Source organism: Mustelus asterias, chromosome 14 (genome assembly GCF_964213995.1).
Source record: "Mustelus asterias chromosome 14, sMusAst1.hap1.1, whole genome shotgun sequence".
Lineage (NCBI taxonomy): Eukaryota > Metazoa > Chordata > Chondrichthyes > Carcharhiniformes > Triakidae > Mustelus > Mustelus asterias.
In genome coordinates, this window is record NC_135814.1 from 74,746,310 (window position 1) to 74,769,826 (window position 23,517).

Here is a 23,517-nt window from a genome sequence, read left to right on the forward strand (position 1 = left end):
ACAATGAGGTCTTGTCAGATACAGGCAACACACAAGGGATTAACCCACTTGACACTGTTTTCAGCCACTCAACTTCTTTCAGACATGTTAGTCCGTGATTACATTGTTAAAAGTGACTACTGCACAGTTTTGTCTTCACTGTGAAGGCATCCTTCAGTGTGTTGTGTGACACTGTCATCATGATGAACAGGACAGCTCAAAAATCCAGCAGCCCAAAAGTAGCTAACTCTGAGATTGCAGTGACCATCAACAGCAGCAGAATTGTACACCACAACAATCTGTAGCTACATGGCCCAGCATATCCCCTAATCTGTGGTCATAATCAACCCTGGTTCAATCTGGACTGTGGAATAAAATGCGTGAAGCAGTACCAGACAACATACAGAATGAGGTGCAGTCCCAGTAATGCTGCTCCACAACATGCTAAGGAACTAAGGCAGCATGCAGAATTGGTTCAAGGCTAAAAGCCCTACTCATGTTCTGATCCCATTGATGTACCCAGCGATGGCAAAACAAAAGTCTGGGAAATTGGCTGATTAATGTCATTGTAGGTGTGTGTGTGTGTGTGAGAGACAACATCAGGCTGTTAATCAACTGTAAAGTGAAGTGAGTCTCCCAACTGGATACCGTGTTGGTGAAGCGAGCTTTGCAAGTTTGACTGGAATTACCTTAACCGTATTCAGTGTATGTGTCTGGGTAATTGGGAAAAGGTTGACCAAATTCTGTACTATTGTCTACAATAGAGTGGCTTGCTAGTCTTATGGAGGGCATTAAATAATTAAACACACAGTGCATGAAGACTAGTAAATTCCCTTTCCTAAGGGGCATTACTCGAGCAGTTGTGTTTTTAATGATAATCTACTAACTTTTGTGGCTCTTGTTTTGGTGCTAGCCCACAAATTATTTGGTTTCTTGACTACAATTTCACAATTTATCATGGTGGGATTTGAGTTGACAATCATTGGGTTGCTAATCTGGGACCAAAAACTGTGGGCTGAAGTAGCCATTCCTCCCAATTTCCATCCAAGACATAAACTTACAATACCTTTTGAATAACAGAAAATAGCCTGCTTGATATTGTCTTGCTCAAGGGACATTTCAGCCAATTTCACCCATTCCTCTGGGTCACTTGGGTTCAGGTGAGCTGCAATCAGTCCAAATTGTAATGATTTCTCCATGTCTCCTTGATCTTCATAAATCATTGCAAGAGTGGAAAAGGGTTCATATGCAAGAGGAGCTATAAAGAAGCAAACAAAGTAATTAAATATTGCATCAAAAGTGAGGATGTTTTGATGAAGTTTTTCCACCTCTGTGCTAAGTACTCTATCATAGTAAACTATTCACAACATCATCAATCTTCTTGCAATCCAATTGTTCAAACACCAGATCAATTATTTTAGTTAATCTCTATCCAGATTATATTTGAAGGACCTTAGTGAAATAACCAGAATATGTAACATAGATCAGAAACAAATGGGAGATGGGTGTGAAGTGGGGAAAAACATAAAGATGGGTACCTGACACATAAAATGGCTGCCTGGCACATAAAAAGGTTACCTGGGAAAGAGACATTAAGCAGGCACTGACCTTTAGCGCAGACAGCTACTTGAAATTAAAACATGCAGGACAGACAGTTATTTAAAGTTAAACATAAGGAATCAGATACTGCAGGAAGCCAGTAAGGACTTGAGGCACTTTAAAGATAAGGACAGACCTAGGACAATAAGGACTGATAAAGAGATTAGCCATAAATGGGAACGGGAACACATAAATGCAGGAAAACCAACTACTGTATGTATAGACTGAAACTAAGTCATTGATAGTCACCGAAGGAGGAAATGTATCCATTCTATGAAACAATGCGATGTTAAAAGCCAATGTCTGTATATGTCTGGCTGTAACGATGTGTTAAACTATCGATCCTACTCAGCTATAGCAATGTGTTAAATGGCTAATGTCCAGATTATCCATTGTCTGAAAAGTATAAAAATGAACCACTCCTATTGTATCATTGAGAGAAGGTAGCTGCTAAAGTACTGCGGAGTGCCAGTGCCTTTCTCCACGAAGCTTCGTTAAATAAAACTGTATTGTTGAACCTCCAGTCTGACTCCGGTGGCAATTTCCCACAACAGGTGACTGGGATTTGGTTCAAGTTAGGATATGTTAGGAGCTGAGAGTTTTGGATGAACTCAGGTTTATATAGGTTTGAAGACAGGATGCCAGCCAGGAGAGCATGAGAAAAATCAAGTATAAAGGTAACAAAGGCATGGATTAAGGTTTCAGCAGAAAATGAGCTAAGGCAAGAGTGTAGGCCAACGATGTTAAAATGTAAATAAGGAGCCTCAGAGATGAAACAGATGTGGTCAAAAGCTCACCCTGGTGTCAAATACAACATCAAGGTAGAAAAAAGTCTGAGGCACCCTAAGAGAGTTACCCTGATAGTAAAAGTATATGGACAGCAGCAAGGAAGGATCTTGGCTGTGAAGATCAGATATAGAACCAGCACGCCTAGAGATTGGCATAACAGAGGTCAGAAAATCACCAGAGAAAAAGCACTGGAGAAATTTAAAGGATGGGAGGAGGGTTCATAGGCCTTCTAACAGTAGTTAAACCACTGGACAGAGCATTAAGCAATAAATAATTGGAGTTTACAATAAAGACAATGCAATGCTCTTCATGCTGACTGAGCAAACCAAATTGGCAAAGGAAAGCTCAAATATGAGTTTGTAGAATTCTTTGGCAACGGTTTCCTGGAACACCGAAACAAAATGTTGTGGAATAAACGATGAGTGAAGTTATTATAGATGTAGCATTTTGTAATAAAGCAGGTTTAATTAGTAATCCCATAGTAAAAGATCTGCTAGGAAAAATGGTCACAATACAACTGAATTCATACTAAGTTTGAATGCGATATACTTCAATCCCAAAGAAGAATCTTGGGCAGAACTTTACAGTCGCCCGCTAATGGGTTTTCAGGCAGGAGACCTGTAAAATTCACCAGGTGGTTTATCCACTGCCCTCCTCTGACTTGTTCACAATTTTATGTGGAGTAGGTGACTTAAGAGTCGCTTCCTGCATGACTTCAACTTTGAAGCTGGTGGGAGTTCAGAGGCAAGGTGGGGGAGCTCAGCCGCTCATGCCTTGAGTAGGACACCTCCATTAAGGGTTCCCTTTCCACATGCCCCCCTCCACCTTGAAACTCCACCGTCTCTAGCACTTACTTGCTCCTGACCTCTGGTACTTAGAATCTGGAGGCTGTTTCTAGTCCCAGTCCTGGCCACTGCACGACTGAAATACAAAGCTGCTAGCCCAATCAGGACTTTAGCTCGATTGATGGTTGGAAGTCCTGTGTCCAGCCAATTCACATTCCTTGGAGCATTAAATGGCTTTGAGACTACTGTAATCTTCAGGAATGCATTTCCCATCGACACTCCAGGTGACAGGGAGGAAATCCTGCCATCCAAGAAATCCTGCCCTTAAACTTGAACAAAGCAAATATCATGGATTTGAGGGGTGAACTGGCCAATGTTGATTGGGCAAATAGACTAAACAGTATGGTAGTAAATTGTCAATAAGAAATATTTAAAGAAATTATTCCAAATTTTCAAGAAAAATACATTAAAAAACACAAAGTCAGCCAGAAACAGTTAGGGATAGTATTAGATTAAAAGAGGTTGATAATATTGCATATAATTGTAGTGAGCCTGAGGATTAATAGAGTTTTAGAAACCAGCAAATGGCAACCACAAAGTTAATTAAGAGGCAAAAACACAATGAGTAAACTCACCAGGAATATGAAAACTGATTGTTAGACTTTTGCAAGTACATAGAAAAGTGATTAGCTAAAGTAAATGTTGGTCCCTTAGAGACAGAGACAGGAGGAATTATCATGGGAAATGAGAAAATAGCAGAGATGCTGAATAAATATTTTTTTCAGTAGAAGACACAAATTACATACCCGAAAGAGAGGCGAACAAGAGTGATGAACTTAAGGTAAGTAATATCGCTAGAGAAAAAGCACTGGAGAAACTTAAAGGACTAACATTCAAAAAAAAAAGTTCCCAAAACCTAACGGTCTACATTCCAGTGACTTAAAAGAGATAGGCTGCAGAGATAGTGGATGCACTGGTTATGATTTTCCAAAATTCCCTAGATTCTAGAACAATCCCAACAGATTGGAACTTATGATCAGGTTGATTCAACATGGTTTTATAAAAGGGAAATCACGCTTGACAAATTTATGAAGAGTTGCTTCTTGATGTAATCAGGATAGATAAAGGGGCATCATTAGATGTAACATACTTAGATTTCCAAAAGGTATTCAATAAGGTGCCACACAAAAAGTTACTCTGCAAGATAAGAGCTCATGGAGTTGGGAGTAATTTAGAACATAGAAAAACTACAGCACAAACAGGCCCTTCGGCCCACAAGTTGCGCCGGTCGTGTCCCTACCTACCTAGGCTTATAAATAGACTTAGCTATAACCTTCAATCCCATGTACTCATCCAGAAGTCTCTTAAAAGACCCTATCGAGTTTGCCTCCACCACCACTGACGGCAGCACGAATTCACTCACCCACCACCCTCTGAGTGCAAAACTTACCCGTGACATCTCCTCTGTACCTACTCCCCAGCACCTTAAACCTGTGTCCTCTCGTAGCAACCATTTCAGCCCTGGGAAAAAGCCTCTGAGAATCCACCCAATCTATACCTCTCAACATCTTGTAAACCTCTATCAGGTCACCTCTCATCCTTCGTCTCTCCAAGGAGTACTAATTTATTAGTTCAGATAAAGCATTGGTTAACAGACAGGGAAGAGAGTAGAAATAAACAGCATTTTCAAGTTGGCAGCCTATAACCAATGGAATGTTGCAAGGGTCATGCCAGATCAGGTCTATGTAATATAAGCTGTGAGAACAAAAAGAGGCGGCAGGAATATAGTTAAGTGAACAGGCAACATGTTGGCAGATGGGGAAGTATGAGTTTATACACTTTGGTAGGAAGAATGAAAAGTAGAATATTTTTTAAAAACCTGTGACACTTCTAAATGTTGACGTTCGGAGAGACTTGGGTGCATTTGTACAAGGAACACAAGCACCCTGGCATAGGAAGCAATTCGGAAGGAAATAGCATCTTGGCCATTATTACAAGGGATTGGAGTACAAGAAAAAAAAATTGTTGCGGCAATTGTACAGGCCATTGGTGAGACCACATCTCAAGTTCTGTGCACAATCTTGGTCTCCATATGTAAGGAAGGACATATTTGCCTCAGAGATGATACCACAAAAGTTTCACTGGAATGGTTCCGAGGATGAGAACAGGACAAGGTATCATGTTATTAAGCACTCTATGCTTTATAACATGATACTTTGAACAGAGTAACACAACTAACTCCCCACAATCACTCCAGCCACCCAACCTGACCATCCCGCCTCTGACCCAACTGTTCACTCCGACCCAACTACCCATTCGCTCACACATCCATCAATAATGTACACTTATTCATTTTTTAAAAATGAGAGCTTAAAAAAACTTATCTTTTTACAACTTGGGCAGCACGATGGCACAGTGGTTAGTACTGCTGCCTCACAGCACAGGAACCCGGGTTCAATTCCCAGCCTGGGTCACTGTCTGTGCAAAGTCTGCACGTTCTCCCCATGTCTGCGTGGGTTTCCTCCAGGTGTTCCAGTTTCCTCCCACAGTCCAACAGGCATTCTGGTTAGGTGCATTGGCCATGCTAAATTCTCACTCAGTGTACCCGAACAGGCACCAAGGTGTGGCGACAAGGGAATTTTCACAGTAACTTCATTGCAGTGTTAATGTAAGCCTACTTGTGACACTAATAAATAAGCATTTTAGTGCCATAAAGAGGAGGCATGTCCTCTTCCCTTATATTTTCCTACATATGCTGGACTTACCTGGAAAGGCTCCGCTGGCCCTCTTCTGCTTCAGCTGGGAATCAAAAGTCTTGGCAGAGAAAGGGACAGATGTATCAGGGCGCAAGAAACTTCATAGGCAATGCTAATGCACAGAGTATTACCACTGACCAGAAGATCTGGGCCAAGAGTAGTGGAAACCTCTCAATTAATTCTAACAACTCACTGATTAATGGCAATATTTTACATTCATTAGTAAAAATCGAAATTGCTGGAACTATTCAATCCAGCAGCATCTAAATGACCTTTCATCAGAAGGCAACTCCTCACCACCTTCTCAAAGGGCATTTAGGGATGGGAAACAAATGCTGGACTTGTTAGCTGAGCTTATATCCCATGAACAAGTATAATTTAAAAATTCTGAATTCATATTTGGGTGTATCTTTCTTGATTTGGAGGTCTATAATTTTGCAGATGAAGATTTTGTCTTTAAGCACTCCTGTACCTTGTCTAATGATTTCCATACACATCATCACAGCTTCTTCTCGGTCTCCTCGTGCAAACCTGATATTAGCTTCTCCCATAAGACCTCTCAAAGCTTTAGGGAGTTTACTCCGAGGGCGCCTCTCCTAAAATATTTGAGGGAATGGGGAGAAAGAAAGGCAAAAAAAGTAAAAGTTAAATTCTCAAGTCCTCATAGGTCCCATATTTGTGTTCAAACATTATATTAAGTTTGAAACATTTTTAACACCTTTGAATGTTTGAACAACCATGAAATCCAGAGTATAACTAAGCGCATGAAACTCAATCAATGGTTATTCTAGATTGATGTGGAGATGCCGGCGTTGGACTGGGGTAAACACAGTAAGAAGTCTCACAACACCAGGTTAAAGTCCAACAGGTTTATTTGGTAGCAACAGCCACTAGCTTTCGGAACAGGCTGTTCCTTCATCGGGTGGGTGGGAGTTCTGATCACAAACAGGGCACAAAGACACAAACTCAATTTACATGAATAATGATTGGAATGTGAGTCTTTACAGCTAATCAAGTCTTAAAGCTACAGACAATGTGAGTGGAGGGAGCATTAAAGAGGTTAAAGAGATGTGTATTGTCTCCAGACAGGACAGTTAGTGAGATTTTGCATATCCAGGCAAGTTGTGGGGGTTACAGATTGTGTGACATGAACCCAATATCCCGGTTGAGGCCGTCCTCATGTGTGCGGAACTTGGCTATCAGTCTCTGCTCAGCGACTCTGCGCTGTCGTGTGTCGTGAAGGCTGCCTTGGAGAATGCTTATCCGGAGATCAGAGGCTGAATGCCCAGGCATCGCTGGCTGGCCAGCATTTATTGCCCATCCCTAGTTGCCCTTGGAGGGTAGTTGAGAGTAAACCACATTGCTGTGGCTCTGGATTCACAAGTAGGCCAGACCAGGTAAGGACGGCACATTTCCTTCCCCAAAGGACATTAGTGAACTAGAAGGGTTTTTCCGACAATCGACAATGGTTTCATGGTCGTCAATAGATTCTTAATTCCAGATATTTTTATTCAATTCAAATTCAGACCCGGGTCCCTAGAGCATTAACTGAGTGTCTGGATTAATAGTCTCGCGATAATACCACTAAGCCATCACCTCTCCTAACAGTATTGTTGCTAACAGTACATAATTAGTTCCAATTTTATGTCCATTAGTACTCAGTGTAAACGCTAGCCTTCAGTGCACCTCATGCTCCAGTTAATTTTAAATTGTAGAGGAAATACATGTAGTATTTTTGTGGCACTCAAATAAGGAAATCGGATACTAATCCTTGTCAAATAAGAATGTTCAATATCACTTCACTTTTTTGTCAAATTATAATGAACCATACCACTATCTTATTTCAGAGATGGGTGAAGTTGAAAGGCCTTTCTTGTTTTGCTCTCCAATTTAAATTACTCAAACAAGCAAGCAGACTAGCAGTAGACTGGAAATAAATGTAGTTCATTCTGTACCCTTACAGGAATTACATCATGAATATTTCTTATTAGACAAAGTGACACACATCAACTGCATTAAAAATCTTTGGTGTCATGTCCCCAACACCTGCAGAAGAAACGCAATGAAATTACATAAACAAGTATCTGTAGTAATACCGTGTCATGTTATGGATTTGTAAAGTAATGCCACATTCTACTTAATGTTACATAATTGTCAATAAACTACTTTCATTTGTTTATTTGAACATTTACTACAATTCTGAATATTCAATGCTCGTGGCATTACACAGGTGCAAGCAGAAGGGAAGAGAGGGAGATACAGGAAGAGGAAGCAGGAGGGGGGCAGTATCCCATCACCCTGCAATCTAACATTTGTGGATGCACATTCCCACCTACCAGTGGTTATTTGGAGTGTATTCCTTTCCACTCAGCTATATTTTATAGAAAGGACTATCAATCAATCATTCAGCTACAGGAACGCAACTTCCCCGTTCCCACTCTCACCCTGACCCTCATTGAATCGCTTTATGATTCATTGATCTCTTCCTTTATATGAACTACATTTGTAAATGGCATCACTCACTGAACATTATTCTCTGCATCAGAAGTTGATATTTCCCCAACTAACTAACTGGGCAGCAGTTTTGTCCAATCTTTCTCCGGACTGAAGGCCACCACCCACTCCCTCTCTTTCTCTTCACCATTTCTCCCTGTCTCACTCCTCTACCCCTTTCATCCTAACCTGATCCCTTCTCTTCCCCCTCCTCCTCACCTCTCACTCCTCCCGTTCCCTAATCTTGCTTATTCTGCACAGTCTTCAAAAGATATATAAATGAATTATATAAATATTTATATTTATAGTCTATAAATATACAGCAATCTCAACTGAACATTAAGATGCTTAGGTTTTAGATTTGTGGCTTATAGCATTTTTGAAATCTCAATTAATTACTTCTGCTTAACCATTCATTTGTATCCATTATTCTCCATATATTAGTATAACATTTGTCAAATGTCAGCTTTAGATTACTTATGCTGGACTCTGGGGTAGTGCCGGCTGACTGGAAAACAGCTACTGTTACGCCGCTGTTTAAAAAAGGAAGTAGACAAAAGGCGGGTAACTACAGGCCGGTTAGCTTAACGTCCGTAGTTGGGAAGATGCTAGAGTCCATTATTAAAGAGGAAATAACAGAGCACCTGAATAAGAATGGTTCGATCAAGCAGACGCAGCATGGATTCATGAAGGGAAAGTCGTGTTTGACGAATCTACTGGACTTTTATGAAGATGTCACTAGTGCGGTTGACAGAGGGGAACCGGTGGATGTGGTGTTTTTAGATTTCCAGAAGGCGTTCGATAAGGTGCCTCACAAAAGGTTGCTGCAGAAGATTGGGGTACACGGAGTTAGGGGTAAGGTGTTGGCGTGGATTGGGGATTGGCTATCTAATAGGAAGCAGAGAGTTGGGATAAATGGGTGCTTTTCTGGTTGGCAGTTGGTGACCAGTGGCGTGCCGCAGGGATCGGTGCTGGGGCCTCAACTGTTTACCATTTACATAGATGATCTGGAGGACGGGACTGAATCTTGGGTATTCAAGTTTGCTGATGACACGAAGGTGAGTGGGAAAGCGAATTGCGTGGAGGACGCGGAAAGTCTGCAGAGAGATTTGGATAGGCTGAGCGAGTGGGCAAGGATCTGGCAGATGGAATATAACGTTAGCAAATGTGAGGTTATCCACTTTGGAAGAAATAATAGTAAATTGGAATATTATTTAAATGGAGAAAAATTACATCGTGCGACTGTGCAGAGGGACCTGGGGGTCCTTGTGCACGAATCGCAAAAACTCAGTCTGCAGGTGCAGCAGGTAATCAAGAAGGCGAATGGAATGTTGGCCTTTATCGCGAGGGGGATAGAATATAAAAGCAGGGAGGTCTTGCTGCAACTGTACAAGGCACTGGTGAGGCCACAACTGGAGTACTGTGTGCAGTTTTGGTCCCCTTATTTGCGAAAGGATATATTGGCCTTGGAGGGAGTGCAGAGAAGGTTCACCAGGTTGATACCGGAGATGAGGGGTGTCGCTTATGAGGAAAGATTAAACAGATTGGGTCTGTACTCGTTGGAGTTTAGAAGGATATGGGGTGATCTTATAGAGACATATAAGATAATGAAGGGGCTGGATAGGGTAGAGGTGGAGAGATTCTTTCCACTTAGAAGGGAAACCAGAACTAGAGGGCACAGCCTCAAAATAAGGGGGGGCCGGTTCAGAACAGAGTTGAGGGGGAACTTCTTCTCTCAGAGGGTAGTGAATCTCTGGAATTCTCTGCCCATTGAAGTGGTGGAGGCTTCCTCGTTGAATATGTTTAAATCACAGGTAGATAGTTTTCTGATCGATAAGGGAATTAGGGGATATGGGGAGCAGGCGGGTAAGTGGAACTGATTCGCTTCAGATCAGCCATGATCTTGTTGAATGGCGGGGCAGGCTCGAAGGGCCAGATGGCCTACTCCTGCTCCTATTTCTTAGGTTCTTATGTTCTTATCGCTAACATTGATGTCACATTCATTGAAGCGAACGCATGTGGCAGTTCCCCAGCAGCAAGGCAAGCAAGCCATACAAAATGCTGTAGACTTTGGTGGGACTGAAAGATCCCACCAGTGTCTGGAAAACCCCCGGCCATTATGTTTGCTTTGAATGGATATTATCTTTACCTTATGGCACACTATTTTAATCAATTTCATAAACCAATCACCTTTAAAACCATATTTTGGAGGCCTGAACCACTGACATAGAAATTTATAAAAGAACCTTAATGTAAATAACTGTTGTGCCAACTTAATTCAGATAACGCACACTATTTTAAACCCTCACCTGCAGACAAATACTTCCTTCAGCTTCTACAAACCAGATAACCGCCATTTAACACAGTAATCAACAGCACTGTGGGTGTAGCTACACCACATGGACTGCAGAGATTCAAGACAACAGTTCACCCCCAACTTCTCAAGGGCAATTAGAAACGGGCAATAAATGCTGGCTTAGCCGGCAACACACTCATCCCGCAAACAAATAATAAAAGGAGAACAAAGTCAGTTTCATTCTCATGTGACAGCAAACTGAACTTAGTCTCCTTTCAAAATTATCTGCCATCCCACTGCCACATTCAAGACATTTAGCACAAAAAAACCTGCAAAATAATTAGACAAATTTTCATTCTATTAAGAAAATATTTCAGGAAGGAAATGGACCTAATTTGATGATTTATTACAGGGTCATTTTCCTCAAAGTATTTCTTGTACTCAACTAACCCCAATGTAATATTTTCTTTGTGCTGAGTGCTATGACCTGCTCACCCTTTGCATTTTCTTGTGTTCTCGGTGTAGCTCCATTTCCAAGGCAAAAACCTCTCCAGCAGAGAGCTGTTCACTTTGTTCCTGTTCCTCCTCATCATCATCACTTACGTGATCACCAAACATTGAAGCGAAAACTCGATGGACAGATTTGCTGACACCATCAGACGTTTCTTCTGTAGAATAAACAATTGATAATTTTGTATCCATGTTTGTTTTAAAGAAGTTAAACATTCATAGCGTTAAAGTAAAAACACGATGGTTAACAATTCATCACTCCGTGTATTTTATAATGTGCATCAAACCTTTAGCCTTTACATGCTCCAGGAAACTGAGCTTCTTCACCCTTTTTTCATTTTCCTACCAGACTTATTCAGGCATTATAAAATCATCTGCCACTTTACACTGCTAAGACTATTTCAATTTGCAAATTACACTTCTGATGCCTCCTTTGCACCCAATCCAAGACAGAGAAACCGTAGAAATTGGTTCAGGATTATTTCCTCCAACAGGCTGACACTTCATAACAAAAGTGACACTACAAAATAATTCTTTGGATGTCCTGAAGATGTGAAAGGTGCTATATATATGCAAGTTCTTTCTTGGACTTAAATGGTCTTATATTTAATCTTAATAGCACTAGTCACGATCAAATATTTTATAATCATTGCATTATTCGACACAAGCAACATCCATTTAACATAAATTTGTAAATGATTTACATGTGACACAAGTGAGCTTTAGCTAATTATGACTTCCTATTTCAAGTATTAACTTCAGGTTTTGCTATAAGACGTTTGCACTTTTCCTTCTCTGATAAAACAATCGACATGGTTCTGAGGCCCGCAGGAGAATGAATATATTTATCAAAAAAGTGCGAGATGTCATTATACTGAAAAGATATTTTCATTGGAAACTGGGCAATTGGAGCTGAGGGGCTCAAAGTGCATTTAAGTGTCTATTAATGCAAGTTTAAACCACTTCTGTTCAACTTTGAAGTTTTAGCAACATTTTGAACAACAAATGACCTTCAGCAATGAGAATGCAGCACCAACATCAAAAACTGCTGATTGAATCAACAGATGACAAACATACCTTCAGTTCAATCCAAGTTAAGGAAAATGATAATTAGAAAGGATATCTATGATATCTCTGCTCAAATCAGAGGGACTAGGAGGAACATATTCACAAATCTTTGAAGGTGACAGAGCAAGTTGATTTGGCAGTTAAGAAAACATATGGGACATGTATGTGGCTTTGTAAATAGAGGCACGGAATAGAAAAACATGGAAATCATACAAAATATTTACAAATCACCAGTTAGGCCACAGCTTTTGTATTGTACACAATTGGGCACCACATTTTTAGAAGGATATCAATGCTTTGGAGATGTTAGAGGTTTTCCAGGATGAAATCAGGGATGGGGGATTTCAGTTACATGGACAGATTAGAGAAGCTGGGTCTCTTTTCCTTGGAAGAGGGAAGGTTAAGGAAAGAGTAGAGTAAGTATGAAGAAACTGTTTCCTCTGACAAGTGCATCGATAACCAGAGATCACAGATTTAAAATAATCTGCAAAGGCACTAGTGGAGAAGTGAGGAAAAATTATTTCACAGAGAGGGTGGAAAACACTATCCAGAAGGGTGGTGGAATCTGATTCATAGGAATTTTCAAAAGGCAAATGAGCATGTATTTGAAGATAACTAAGCTTCAGGGTTATGAGGTAAAAGATAGGGTGTAGGACTAACTTGGACAACTCTTCAAAACAATTGGTATTCGCAAAACTGGCTAAATAACCTCACTTTGTGTTAAAGGATTCTATAATATTAATGAATATGAAAGTACCTATGACATAGGACAGCTGAAATCTGACATGATGGCTAAACAAATCAAAGGGACATATTACTGTGGGCAAGGTACACATGATGTAAAGTTCTTCCCCCATACCATTCCAGAAAAAACGTTCTGCCCAAAAGAAGAAATTGCCAATATTCTCTTTCCCCAGTTGGATACAGTACTAGAGATGCTAGAGATCCTACGCCTGGGGCATGGGGGGGAGCAATCTTCCCAAAAAAATGCTATTGCCAAACAAGCCTGAAAACAGGGATGTTTCACTCTTTCTTTTCAGCAAGCTAACCTGCTAACCTTCACACCCACTCTGTCAATTGGGGGGGGGGGCTGGCTGGCTGGCAGACTGTTGAATGCACCATTGTGCAGTCGCCCCAAACTCCAAGTACACTGGGAGATCAACTTGCACAGTGGGCCAGAAAGATTGTGCCCATGGTGGTTGAATGGAAACAGGTTTCCATGCATATCAGAAGGACAGTAAGGTCATTGGAGACCTCAGGGGGGTGATGATTCCTGCCCTTTTGTGAGTCTCCCAAAACCCTGGTAGGGTCCCGCGTGCAGGATTACGAGCCACGGCCAACAGTGGTGATGGTGGAAGAGCAAGAACATTATGAACAATGGTTGCTCATCCTTTAGGAAGAGAACTTGTGTCTCCTTTAATAACACAGGAGAAACAACGTGATGTATTATTTTGCTTAGTGATCTTACTCATTGAAATTGAAAACAGGGGCACTTACAAAAATGTGAAGAGGAAAGCACAATATTGCAAGGTGTGGAGAAATGAGCAGAGGAATTGTCCTTGCATTTCTGCATTCCAGCAGTGACTACATTTATGTGTACATATTAGTTGTAATGTGCTTTGAGACATTCAGTCATTGTGAAAAATGCCATATAAATTTAAATATAAATGGAAGTCTTTCTTTTATCTTAGGAAGATCATTCCAAATACATATTAGCAAATAGTTCTTACTGCTTCAGCAAAAATTAGCACTGATTCAGCCCCAAAAGATAACAATCAACATTGGTCAAATTCTTAGGAATATCCAAACTATGCTGAACTTTCATGTTGCTGCTGCATTTATGGTTAGCCTGTCAACTGGAAAGACCCTGCAGAGAAATCATATCAACAAATCTGGTACATTAATCAGTTGAGAAGGTCTTTTCTTGCTTAAGATTCAACACTACACTCCTTCCAGCCCATCCTCTCAAGGCCTGGCAGGAAACAAATAGACATAACTTTTGCAGTATGACATAAATAAAACAAAAATGGCCACTACCTCATCTTGTGAGTTACTGAAGCCCTCATCCTTGCCCTTGCTTCTGTTGGATTTAACTACTTCAACACACTCCTGGCCGACCTCCCAAGCTCTACCCTCCATAAACTTGGAGTTATCAAAAGCTCAGCTCCCTGTGCCCATATTGCATAATGTTCCGTTCATTCATCACCGCTGTGCTTACTGACCTACACTGGCTAATGGTCAAGCAATGCCTCGAATTCCCATTCTTGTTTTTGAGTCCCTCCATCACCTCATTCCTCCTTATCTCTGTTATCTTCGTTCGCCCCACAACGCTCAAGAAATCTGTGTATATTTAATAATGGCCTTCTGAACATCCCTGATTTGAACTGCTCAATCATTGGTGGTACACTGCAAAGGACAGTGTTACAATATGTAAAGACATAACTCAACATTGACTGGTGCAGATGTTAGAACTATCTTAAGGTTCTATTTTTACACAGTTTATTCAGAATATTTATTTCTTGTCCTGGAATATAGAAGGTTAAGAAGTGATTTGATTGAGGTTTGTAGGATATTGAAAATGATTGATCAGGTAGATTGGGTAGAAACTATTTCCGCTGGTGCAGAGTCCAGGACCTGGGTACAAAACCTCAAAATCAGGGCCAAGCCTTTCAGGAAAGAAGTTAAGAAACAGTCCTGCATGAAAAGAGTTGTGGAAGTATCAAACTCTCCACAAAAAGCAGTAATTGCAAGCGCAATTAATAATTTTAAATCTGAAAATGACAAGAAGCACATGGAACGAAGGTGGGTAAATGGAGTTAGGATTCAGATCAGCAATGAGCTCATTGAATGGAAGAACAGTCTTGAGGGGCTAATGGCATACTCCTGTACTTATATTTGTCTATAATTGCAAGCAGTGTGGTAAAAAATGCTCACCTCCTGAGCAATGAATATGCTCCAAAGTTCTGTTGATGGCATATGAAATCCCCCAACAGCTTTTCTCCAAAGGGTCCTTTCCATCAAGAAGCATTTGCAATAGCTGCAAACATATTGCATGTTCCTTGATATTGATATCTAGCACTTCCACCAGAATGATTAGTGCATGGCCTAGTCCATTGCTTCCGGTGTCAAGCAACTCAAAAGGTTTGTGATGAATGGATGTATTTTTAGTATTTTTGAGATTATGGCGGTATTCTGTAAAGGGATGTGTGCGTGTATGTGTCCATGTCCATAATTAATTAAACTGAGAGTGGTTAATAGTACAGCTTGCCTGTGAGGACTGAGAGATAAAAGGGTAAAACTGTTGGGTTCATGCATGCGTAATGATTTGTATGTTTGAAATACAATTAAATAGTATTTGTATGTTTGAAACACAATTAAATGGGTTTGATCTAAAATTTACATTACAAAACAAGTTGGGACTTGGTTTTTCAGTCACTGAATTTCAAAGGAAAGTTCCGAAATGACAAGGAATTTTTACAACTTACAAAGGCTTTATAGATAAATAGAGGAAGGAATATTAATTTTTACTGAACCAAAAGCAGAGGCAACCCAAAAACATCACAGATTTCTATATTTGGAGAAGCTGAGTTCAAAGAGGACAATGGAATCCAAGATGAGAGAGGAAAAAGATTTTGAAATTAAGATGTTTAGCTGAGTTATGGTGGCTGTGTACGGAAATGTCATGAAGACCAGTTCTGTGTGTTGACGAAGTGTGAAAGTTTTGAATTTCAAGCAGCCATCTAGTTTCAAGCCAGAAAAGTCTTTTTCAAAAAGCACTTTGTTCTGAACCTTCTTTTTGGATTTTCACAACTGAGTGGAAGTGTTTTAAGAGTTGTGTGGTGTACCTTTATTAAAATGACAGTAGTTATTTGCCTCGGGTAATATTACTGGAATTTTATAGTTTAAAATCTCTAAGGGAGTTGTTGCCAAGTCGGTAGATTACTTTTGTATTTTGACCAAGTGGGTTTTTGAGGGTTGCTCTGTAAGACTGTTTAAACTGGGACTTTAATCCTACATGCTTAAGTTGTTTTTCTTTTTTTTATTAATATTTTAAATTTTAAAATCCTAAAGGTGCTACTGGAGTTCTATGATTTTGGGGTCAGTAGCTCTTCCTACTCATTTTCACAATACAGAAATAAGATTTATGATCAGTAAGACAGGTTTCTCTCTGGAATCTGGCTTGCTCAGCAACTGCTGTGGTCTTAATACGTTATATCAGAGAATGTCTACTGATGTTCAAAATCACCTGATTTCATAAGAGATTTCCCAAATTTTACTTTGAATAAACAAAGCAGTCAGAGATAGGTCTGAATGGTATGATAAAAATAGCAACACAATTATTGCAGAGAAGTTTCATTCAATGAGAGATGGTTGAGGACACACTGGAGATGAACATTTTAGTTCCACTGGGGGTAGGGGAATGGTGGAGATGGGCTAATATTCTAAAAAAAAGGGATACTGGACAATGTAGGAGGCTTCCAAGGTCAAAATGTCTTTAAATGAGGATTTTATACCTGAACAGCATTTCCATAAAATGGACCTCAGGACCAGCTTGACTGCATTTTTGCCTATCTGCCTTCCAAAAGTTATGTACAGCCAAGTAGAAATATTGTTTTCTGCATTGTTTCCCTGCAACAATCCCCACTTTGCCTGTCCATCAAACTGTCTGCCAATCTCACACCTCTGTTCATCACCATGCCTCCTCCAAGTGCTTTCAGATGATTCCCAAAGGTACTATAATTATGCAAGCTGCTATTTTAAATGCAAGACATTGAGCTGGATATAACCAACATAACATGGGAATCAAACCTGGTAAATCTGTATTTGGTTTGCCAAATGCTTTATAAATTAGTAATTTACAATGCATAAAATGTTAACATTTAATTAAATAAGCTAAAATATTTGAAAGTTTTAATTCTGTTCATGTGCTGTCACAGCATCTATAATTGTTTGCCTGAAGGATGGCACAGACAACAATGAACCCTTTTCTAAATTAAATGAACATTGCACCTAAATCATCTGCCTGTTGCTTGGTTCGGCTGTGAGTGGCTTTGGAAGGACCATCCCGATCTTCCACTGCAGTGATTTCTGCTTCATCTTCGGTCACTCCATCACCAACAGCTTCCTAAAAAAAAACACCCATTATATACACATGGCAAAAATAAATCATGTGTGAAAGAATGTTAAAATCATCTGTTACCTATTTATTTTCCTTTCCCTGACCATGAAAATTTCAGAGTGCAATCCCTCACCAGCAATCTGAAGGATAGTTACCTCACATTAAGGATTCCCAATTGAGGTGAATAGGAGCAACATATCAATTTACTAAATCATTTATATTCATCACATTTCTGACTCTACTAAATGCTTTACATTACTCCTATTGCTAAATGATTTATATTTCATAGTGTCCCTCCATCTCCTGGTTTCATCCAAAATACAAGATACCTCATTCCAGAAAAATAATCTGTAATAATAAATAAAAAAATATTCATATAGAGAACGTTTACTTCTTATACAGAAGACTGAAATATAATGCATGCACATTACAGCCTTCCGGTCTAAACATCGAATTCAACAACTTGAGTTATGTCAAGGTGTGGATGAAAGGAGGATATAAAGTACATCCATCAAAGAATCCATCAAAGAAAGTCGTGCAATGTTGGTCTGAGGAATCGGACGATCTCCTACAGGACTGCTTGGAGTCAGTGGACTGGTCAGTATTTAAAAACTCTGTGACCAGCCTGAACAAGTACGCCACTATAGTAACTGACTTCATTAGTAAGTGTGTAGATGACTGCACCAAAGAAGCAAGTCTGCCTATTTCCCAACCTGAAACCATGGATGAACAGGGATATCCACTGCTTGCTGAAGTCTAGGTCTGAGGCGTTCAAGTCAGGCGACCCAAACCTATATAAGAAAGCCAGATACAATCTAAGGAGATCCATCAAAGATGCCAAAAGACTGTACCGGACCAAGCTAGAGTCCCATGCTAGCCCGCCGACTATAGCAAGGTCTGCAAGACGTAAGAGGCTACAAGATGAAGGCATGTAAAATTGCTGGCTCCAACGCACTCCTCCCTGATGACCTCAATGCATTCTCCGCCCGTTTTGAGCAAGAGGTCAGTGAGAGCATGCCCTCCACCCTAGAAGCTCTGGATGAACCCGTTTCTGGGATCACCATTGCAGATGTCAGAGCAGCTTTCTTGAAGGTCAACCCACGGAAAGCGACTGGCTCGGATGGGGTGCCCGGACGAGCACTCAGATCCTGCACAGATCGGCTAGCGGGGGTATTCACAGACATCTTCAACCTCTCTTTACAACAATCTGAGGTCCCTATCTGCTTCAAGAAGACGACCATCATCCCAGTATCAAAGAAAAGCTAAGCAGCGTGTCTTAATGGCTACCGGCCGGTGGCTCTGACATCCATTATTATGCAGTGCTTTGAAAGGCTAGTCATGACACGAATTAATTCCAGCCTCCCGGTCTACCTGGATCCACTACAGTTCGCCTACCACCGCAACAGGTCCACAGTAGACGCCATCTCCCTGGACCTGCACTCAACCCTGGAACACCTAGATAACAAAGATACCTATGTCTGACTCCTATTTATTGACTACAGCTCAGCCTTCAACACCATTATTCCTAGAAATTCATCTCCAAACTCCGTGGCCTGGGCCGCTGCTCCTCCCTCTGCGACTGGATCCTGAACTTTCTAACCCACAGTTTGGTATGGCTCCTGCTCTGCCCAAGACCGCAAAGAACTACAAATGGTCATGAATGTAGCCCAATCCATCACGCAAATGAGCCTCCCATCCATTGACTCTGTCTACACTTCCCGCTGCCTTGGCAAAGCAGCCAGCATAATTAAGGACCCCAGACATTCTCTCTTCCGCCTTCTTCTGTCGGGAAAAAGATACAAAAATCTGAGGTCACGTACCAATCAACTCAAGAATGGCTTCTTCCCTGCTGCCATTAGACTTTTGAATGGGCCTACCTTGCATTAAGTTGATCTTTCTCTATTCCCTAGCTATAACTGTAACAGTACATTTTGCACTCTCTTGTTTCCTTCTCTATGAACGGTATGCTTTGTCTGTATCGCGCGCAAGAAACAATACTTTTCACTGAATGCTAATACATGTGACAATAACAAATCAAATCACAGTACACACAAAAAGCTGTGTGCAGTGAGCTGGAGTATCTCATGGAGTTGGTGTCTGACAGAGGCTACATGTCTGGTGGTTCAATATCTGACTCCAGTGCCTGTCTCTAGTAACATACTCACCTCTGAATCTAGGGGATTTTCACAGCAACTTCATTGCAGTGTAAATGTAAACCTAATTGTGACAGTAATAAATAAACTTAAACTCTGAATCAGGGAGTTGTGGGTTCAAGGCCAGTAATTTAGCACATAATCTAAAGTGGCACTAGTACTGAAAGATTGTTTAACTCTCAATGGTGAGAGCTTAAACTAGAGACCCTCCACCCGTGGGTGCTTTAGTTTGGGAAATGAGGTCCCCCTTCCACTCGAAGAAGAGTAGGGGAGTTACTTTGCATCAGTCTTCACCATGGAAGACACCAGTGGGATGGCTGAGTTCCGGGAGAGTCGGAGGCACAGGTGAGTGTAGTGGCCATCACCAAGGAGAAGGTTCTGGGGAAACTGAAAGGTCTGATGGTGGATAAATGGCCTGGACCGGATGGATTACACCCCAGGGTTCTAAAAGAGATAGCTGAGGAACTTGTGGAGGCATTGCTGGTGATCTTTCAGTCATCACTGCAGGCAGGGAGGGTATCAGAGAACTGGAAAGTAGTAATGTAACACCGCTGCTTAAGAAGGGAGGGAGGCAGCAGATGGGAAATTATAGGCCGGTTAGCTGTTTTCAGTCATTGGCAAGATTTTAGAGTCCATTATTAAAGATGAGATCACAGAGTACTTGGAAGTGCATGAGAAAGTAGGACCGAGTCAACATGGCTTTGTCAAGGGGAGGTCATGTCTGACAAATCTGTTAGAGTTCTTTGAGGAGGTAACAAGGAAATTAGATAAAGGAGAACCAGTGGATGTGATTTATTTAGATTTCCAGAAGGCCTTTGACAAGGTGCCGCATAGGGGACTGTTAAATAAATTAAGAGCCCATGGTGTTAAGGGTAAGATCCTGGCATGGATAAAGGATTGGCTGACTGGTAGAAGGCAGAGAGTGGGGATAAAGGGGTCTTTTTCAGGATGCAGCCGGTGACGAGTGGTGTGCCTCAGGGGTCAGTGCTGGGACCACAACTTTTCACAATATACATTAATGATTTGGAAGAAGGAACTGAAGGCATCGTTGCTAAGTTTGCAGATGGTACAAAGATATGTAGAGGGACAGGTAGTATTGAGGAAGCAGGGGGCTGCAGAAGGAAATCGACAGGTTAGGAGAGTGGGCAAAGAAGTGGCAGATGGAATACAATGTGAAAAAGTATGAGCTTATGCACTTAGGAAGGAGGAATGGAGGCATAGACTATTTTCTAAATGGGAAAATGCTTAGGAAATCAGAAACACAAAGGGACTTGGGAGTCCTTGTTCAAGATTCTCTTAAGGTTCAGCCGGCAGTTAGGAAGGCAAATGCAATGTTGGCATCCATGTCGAGAGGGCAAGAATACAAGAGCAAGGATGTACTTCTGAGGCTGTATAAGGCTCTGGTCAGACCCCATTTGGAGTTTTGAGAGCAGTTTTGGGCCCCATATCTAAGGAAGGATGTGTTGGCCTTGGAAAGGGTCCAGAGGAGGTTCACAAGAATGATCCCTGGAATGAAGAGCTTGTCGTATGAGAAATGGTTGAGGACTCTGGGTCTGTACTCGTTGGAGTTTAGAAGGATGGGCGGCACGGTAGCACAGTGGTTAGCACTGCTGCTTCACAGCTCCAGGGACCTGGGTTCGATTCCCGGCTTGGGTCACTGTCTGTGTGGAGTTTGCACATTCTCCTCATGTCTGCGTGGGTTTCCTCCGGGTGCTCCGGTTTCCTCCCACAGTCCAAAGATGTGCGGGTTAGGTTGATTGGCTATGCTAAAAATTGTCCCTTAGTGTCCTGAGATACGTAGATTAGAGGCATTAGTGGGTAAAATATGTAGGGATATGGGGGTAGGGCCTGGGTGGGATTGTGGTCGGTGCAGACTCGATGGGCAAATGGCCTCTTTCTGCACTGGAGGGATTCTATGATTCATTCTATGATGATGAGGGGGGATCATCTTGAAACTTACAGGATACTGTGAGACCAGGATAGAGTGGACATGGAGAATATGTTTCCACGAGTAGAAAAAACTAGAACCAGAGGGCACAACCTCAGGCTAAAGGGATGATCCTTTCGAGATGGGGAGGAATTTATTCAGCCAGAGAGGGGGGAATCTGTGGAACTCTTTGCCGCAGAAGGCTGTGGAGGCCAGTTCATTGAGTGTCTTAGACGAGATAGATAGGTTCTTGATTAATAAGGGGGTCAGGGGTTATGGGGAAAATACAGGAGAATGGAGATGAGAAAAATATCAGCCGTGATTGAATGGCGGAGCAGACTCGATGCGCCGAGTGGCCTAATTCTGCTTCTATGTCTTATAATCTTATGGTTATCTTGGGGCTGTGATGCGCAAGGGGCAGTGTCTGAAACTTTAACTTGTCATTTTTCTGCATAGGTGTTGGTCCTAACTCGTTAAATATTTTTACTTTACTCCTTGTGCAGAAACGGATCATTTGTCTGGCTGCATTTTCTGGGATCTTGCTGCCCCCGTCCACATCACAAAGATGCTTCAAGTTCCGGTGGCCTGAAAGACACTCGAATCCGTCTCACCCGCTCTAAGGCTTTCCTCTCTTCTCGGAGCCGTTCAAACTCCTCGAACGAGATCTTTCCCTCCAAATAGTCGATAAGCTCCGGACTAAAGCCAGACATGTCGAACCCGGATGAATTACAGAGCGAGACTGGTTGGCTTGGCCCGTTCATTTAAAGCGTCCGGTGGAATTCCGGCGCCGCGAATTCGTTCCGGGGGCACAATGACCCCGTCCAGCCCCGCCAGGTTCTGATCTCTCACCCAACAAATCCTGCTTTGCTTCAATTTAATTTAATCCCCACATACTCCATATAACTTCATTGTCACTATCGAAATAAATTTGTAAATGAATTTATGATTGTTAGCTTTTTGATAATTTAACATGAGCTGGGACCGGTTCAATTGTTGAGCTGTTCATGTTACAATTCATTCTGCCACTCTGGCATGGGTTCATGAAGGGAAGGTCATGTTTGACTAATTTGGTGGAATTCTTTGAGAACATTACATAGGCAGTGGACAATGGGAAACCTGTGGATATCTGGATTGTAAGAAGTTTAACAACACCAGGTTAAAGTCCAACAGTTTAACAACACCAGGTTAAAGTCTTTCTTTAACCTGGTGTTGTTAAACTGTTGGACTTTAACCTGGTGTTGTTAAACTTCTTACTGTGTTTACCCCAGTCCAACGCCGGCATCTCCACATCATATCTGGATTTCCAGAAGGCATTTGACTAGGTGCCGCACCAAAGACTGCAACATAAGATAAAGGTTCATGGTGTTACGGGTAATGTATTAGCATGGATAGAGGATTGGTTAACTAACAGAAAGCAAAGAGTGGGGTAAATGGGTGTTTTTCTGGTTGGCGATCAGTGACTAATGGTGTGCCTCAGGGATCAGTGTTGGGACTGCAATTGTTTATGATTTACATAGATGATTTGGAGTTGGGGACCAAGTGTAGTGTGTCAAAATTCGCAGATGACACTAAGATGAGTTGCCGAGCAAAGTGTGCAGAGGACGCTGAAAATCTGCAAAGGGATATAGATAGTCTAAGTGAGTGGGCGAGGGTCTGGCAGATGGAGTACAATGTTGGTAAATGTGAGGTCATTCATTTTGGTAGGAATAACAGCAAAATGGACTATTATTTAAATGGTAAAAAATTGCAGCATGCTGCTGTGCAGAGGGAACTGGGTGTCCTTGTGCAAGAATCACAAGGAGTTGGTTTGCAGGTGCAGCAGGTAATTAAGGCAGCAAATAGAACTTTGTACTTCATTGCTAGAGGGATGGAGTTTAAAAACAGCGAGGTTATGTTGCAGCTGTATAAGGTGCTATTGAGGCCACACCTGGAGTACTGTGTACAATTTTGGTCTCCTGACTTGAGAAAGGATATACTGGCACTGGAGGGGGTGCAGAGGAGATTCACTAGGTTGATTCCGGAGTTGAGAGGCTTATGAGGAGA

General features: G+C 41.5%; 1 protein-coding gene across 4 annotated transcripts in view; it reads right to left on the minus strand.

Moving 5' to 3' along the window:
* The window catches only part of gtf3c3 (general transcription factor IIIC, polypeptide 3), a 75,696-nt gene extending 53,451 nt beyond the window's left edge, over positions 1 to 22,245 (minus strand). For all 4 annotated transcript variants that reach the window (XR_013499556.1, XM_078228622.1, XM_078228623.1 and 1 more), the window contains exons 1-5: positions 22,086 to 22,245; positions 17,286 to 17,400; positions 11,193 to 11,365; positions 6,381 to 6,504; positions 1,046 to 1,237 (exon numbers count right to left, since the gene is read on the minus strand). Coding sequence is in view for 3 of the 4 variants with exons in the window: in XM_078228622.1 (XP_078084748.1) it covers positions 1,046 to 1,237; positions 6,381 to 6,504; positions 11,193 to 11,365; positions 17,286 to 17,400; positions 22,086 to 22,235 (754 nt within the window). In the remaining variant the exon portion in view is untranslated. The remainder of the gene's footprint in view (positions 1 to 1,045; positions 1,238 to 6,380; positions 6,505 to 11,192; positions 11,366 to 17,285; positions 17,401 to 22,085) is intronic.
* Positions 22,246 to 23,517: the final 1,272 nt, after the last annotated feature.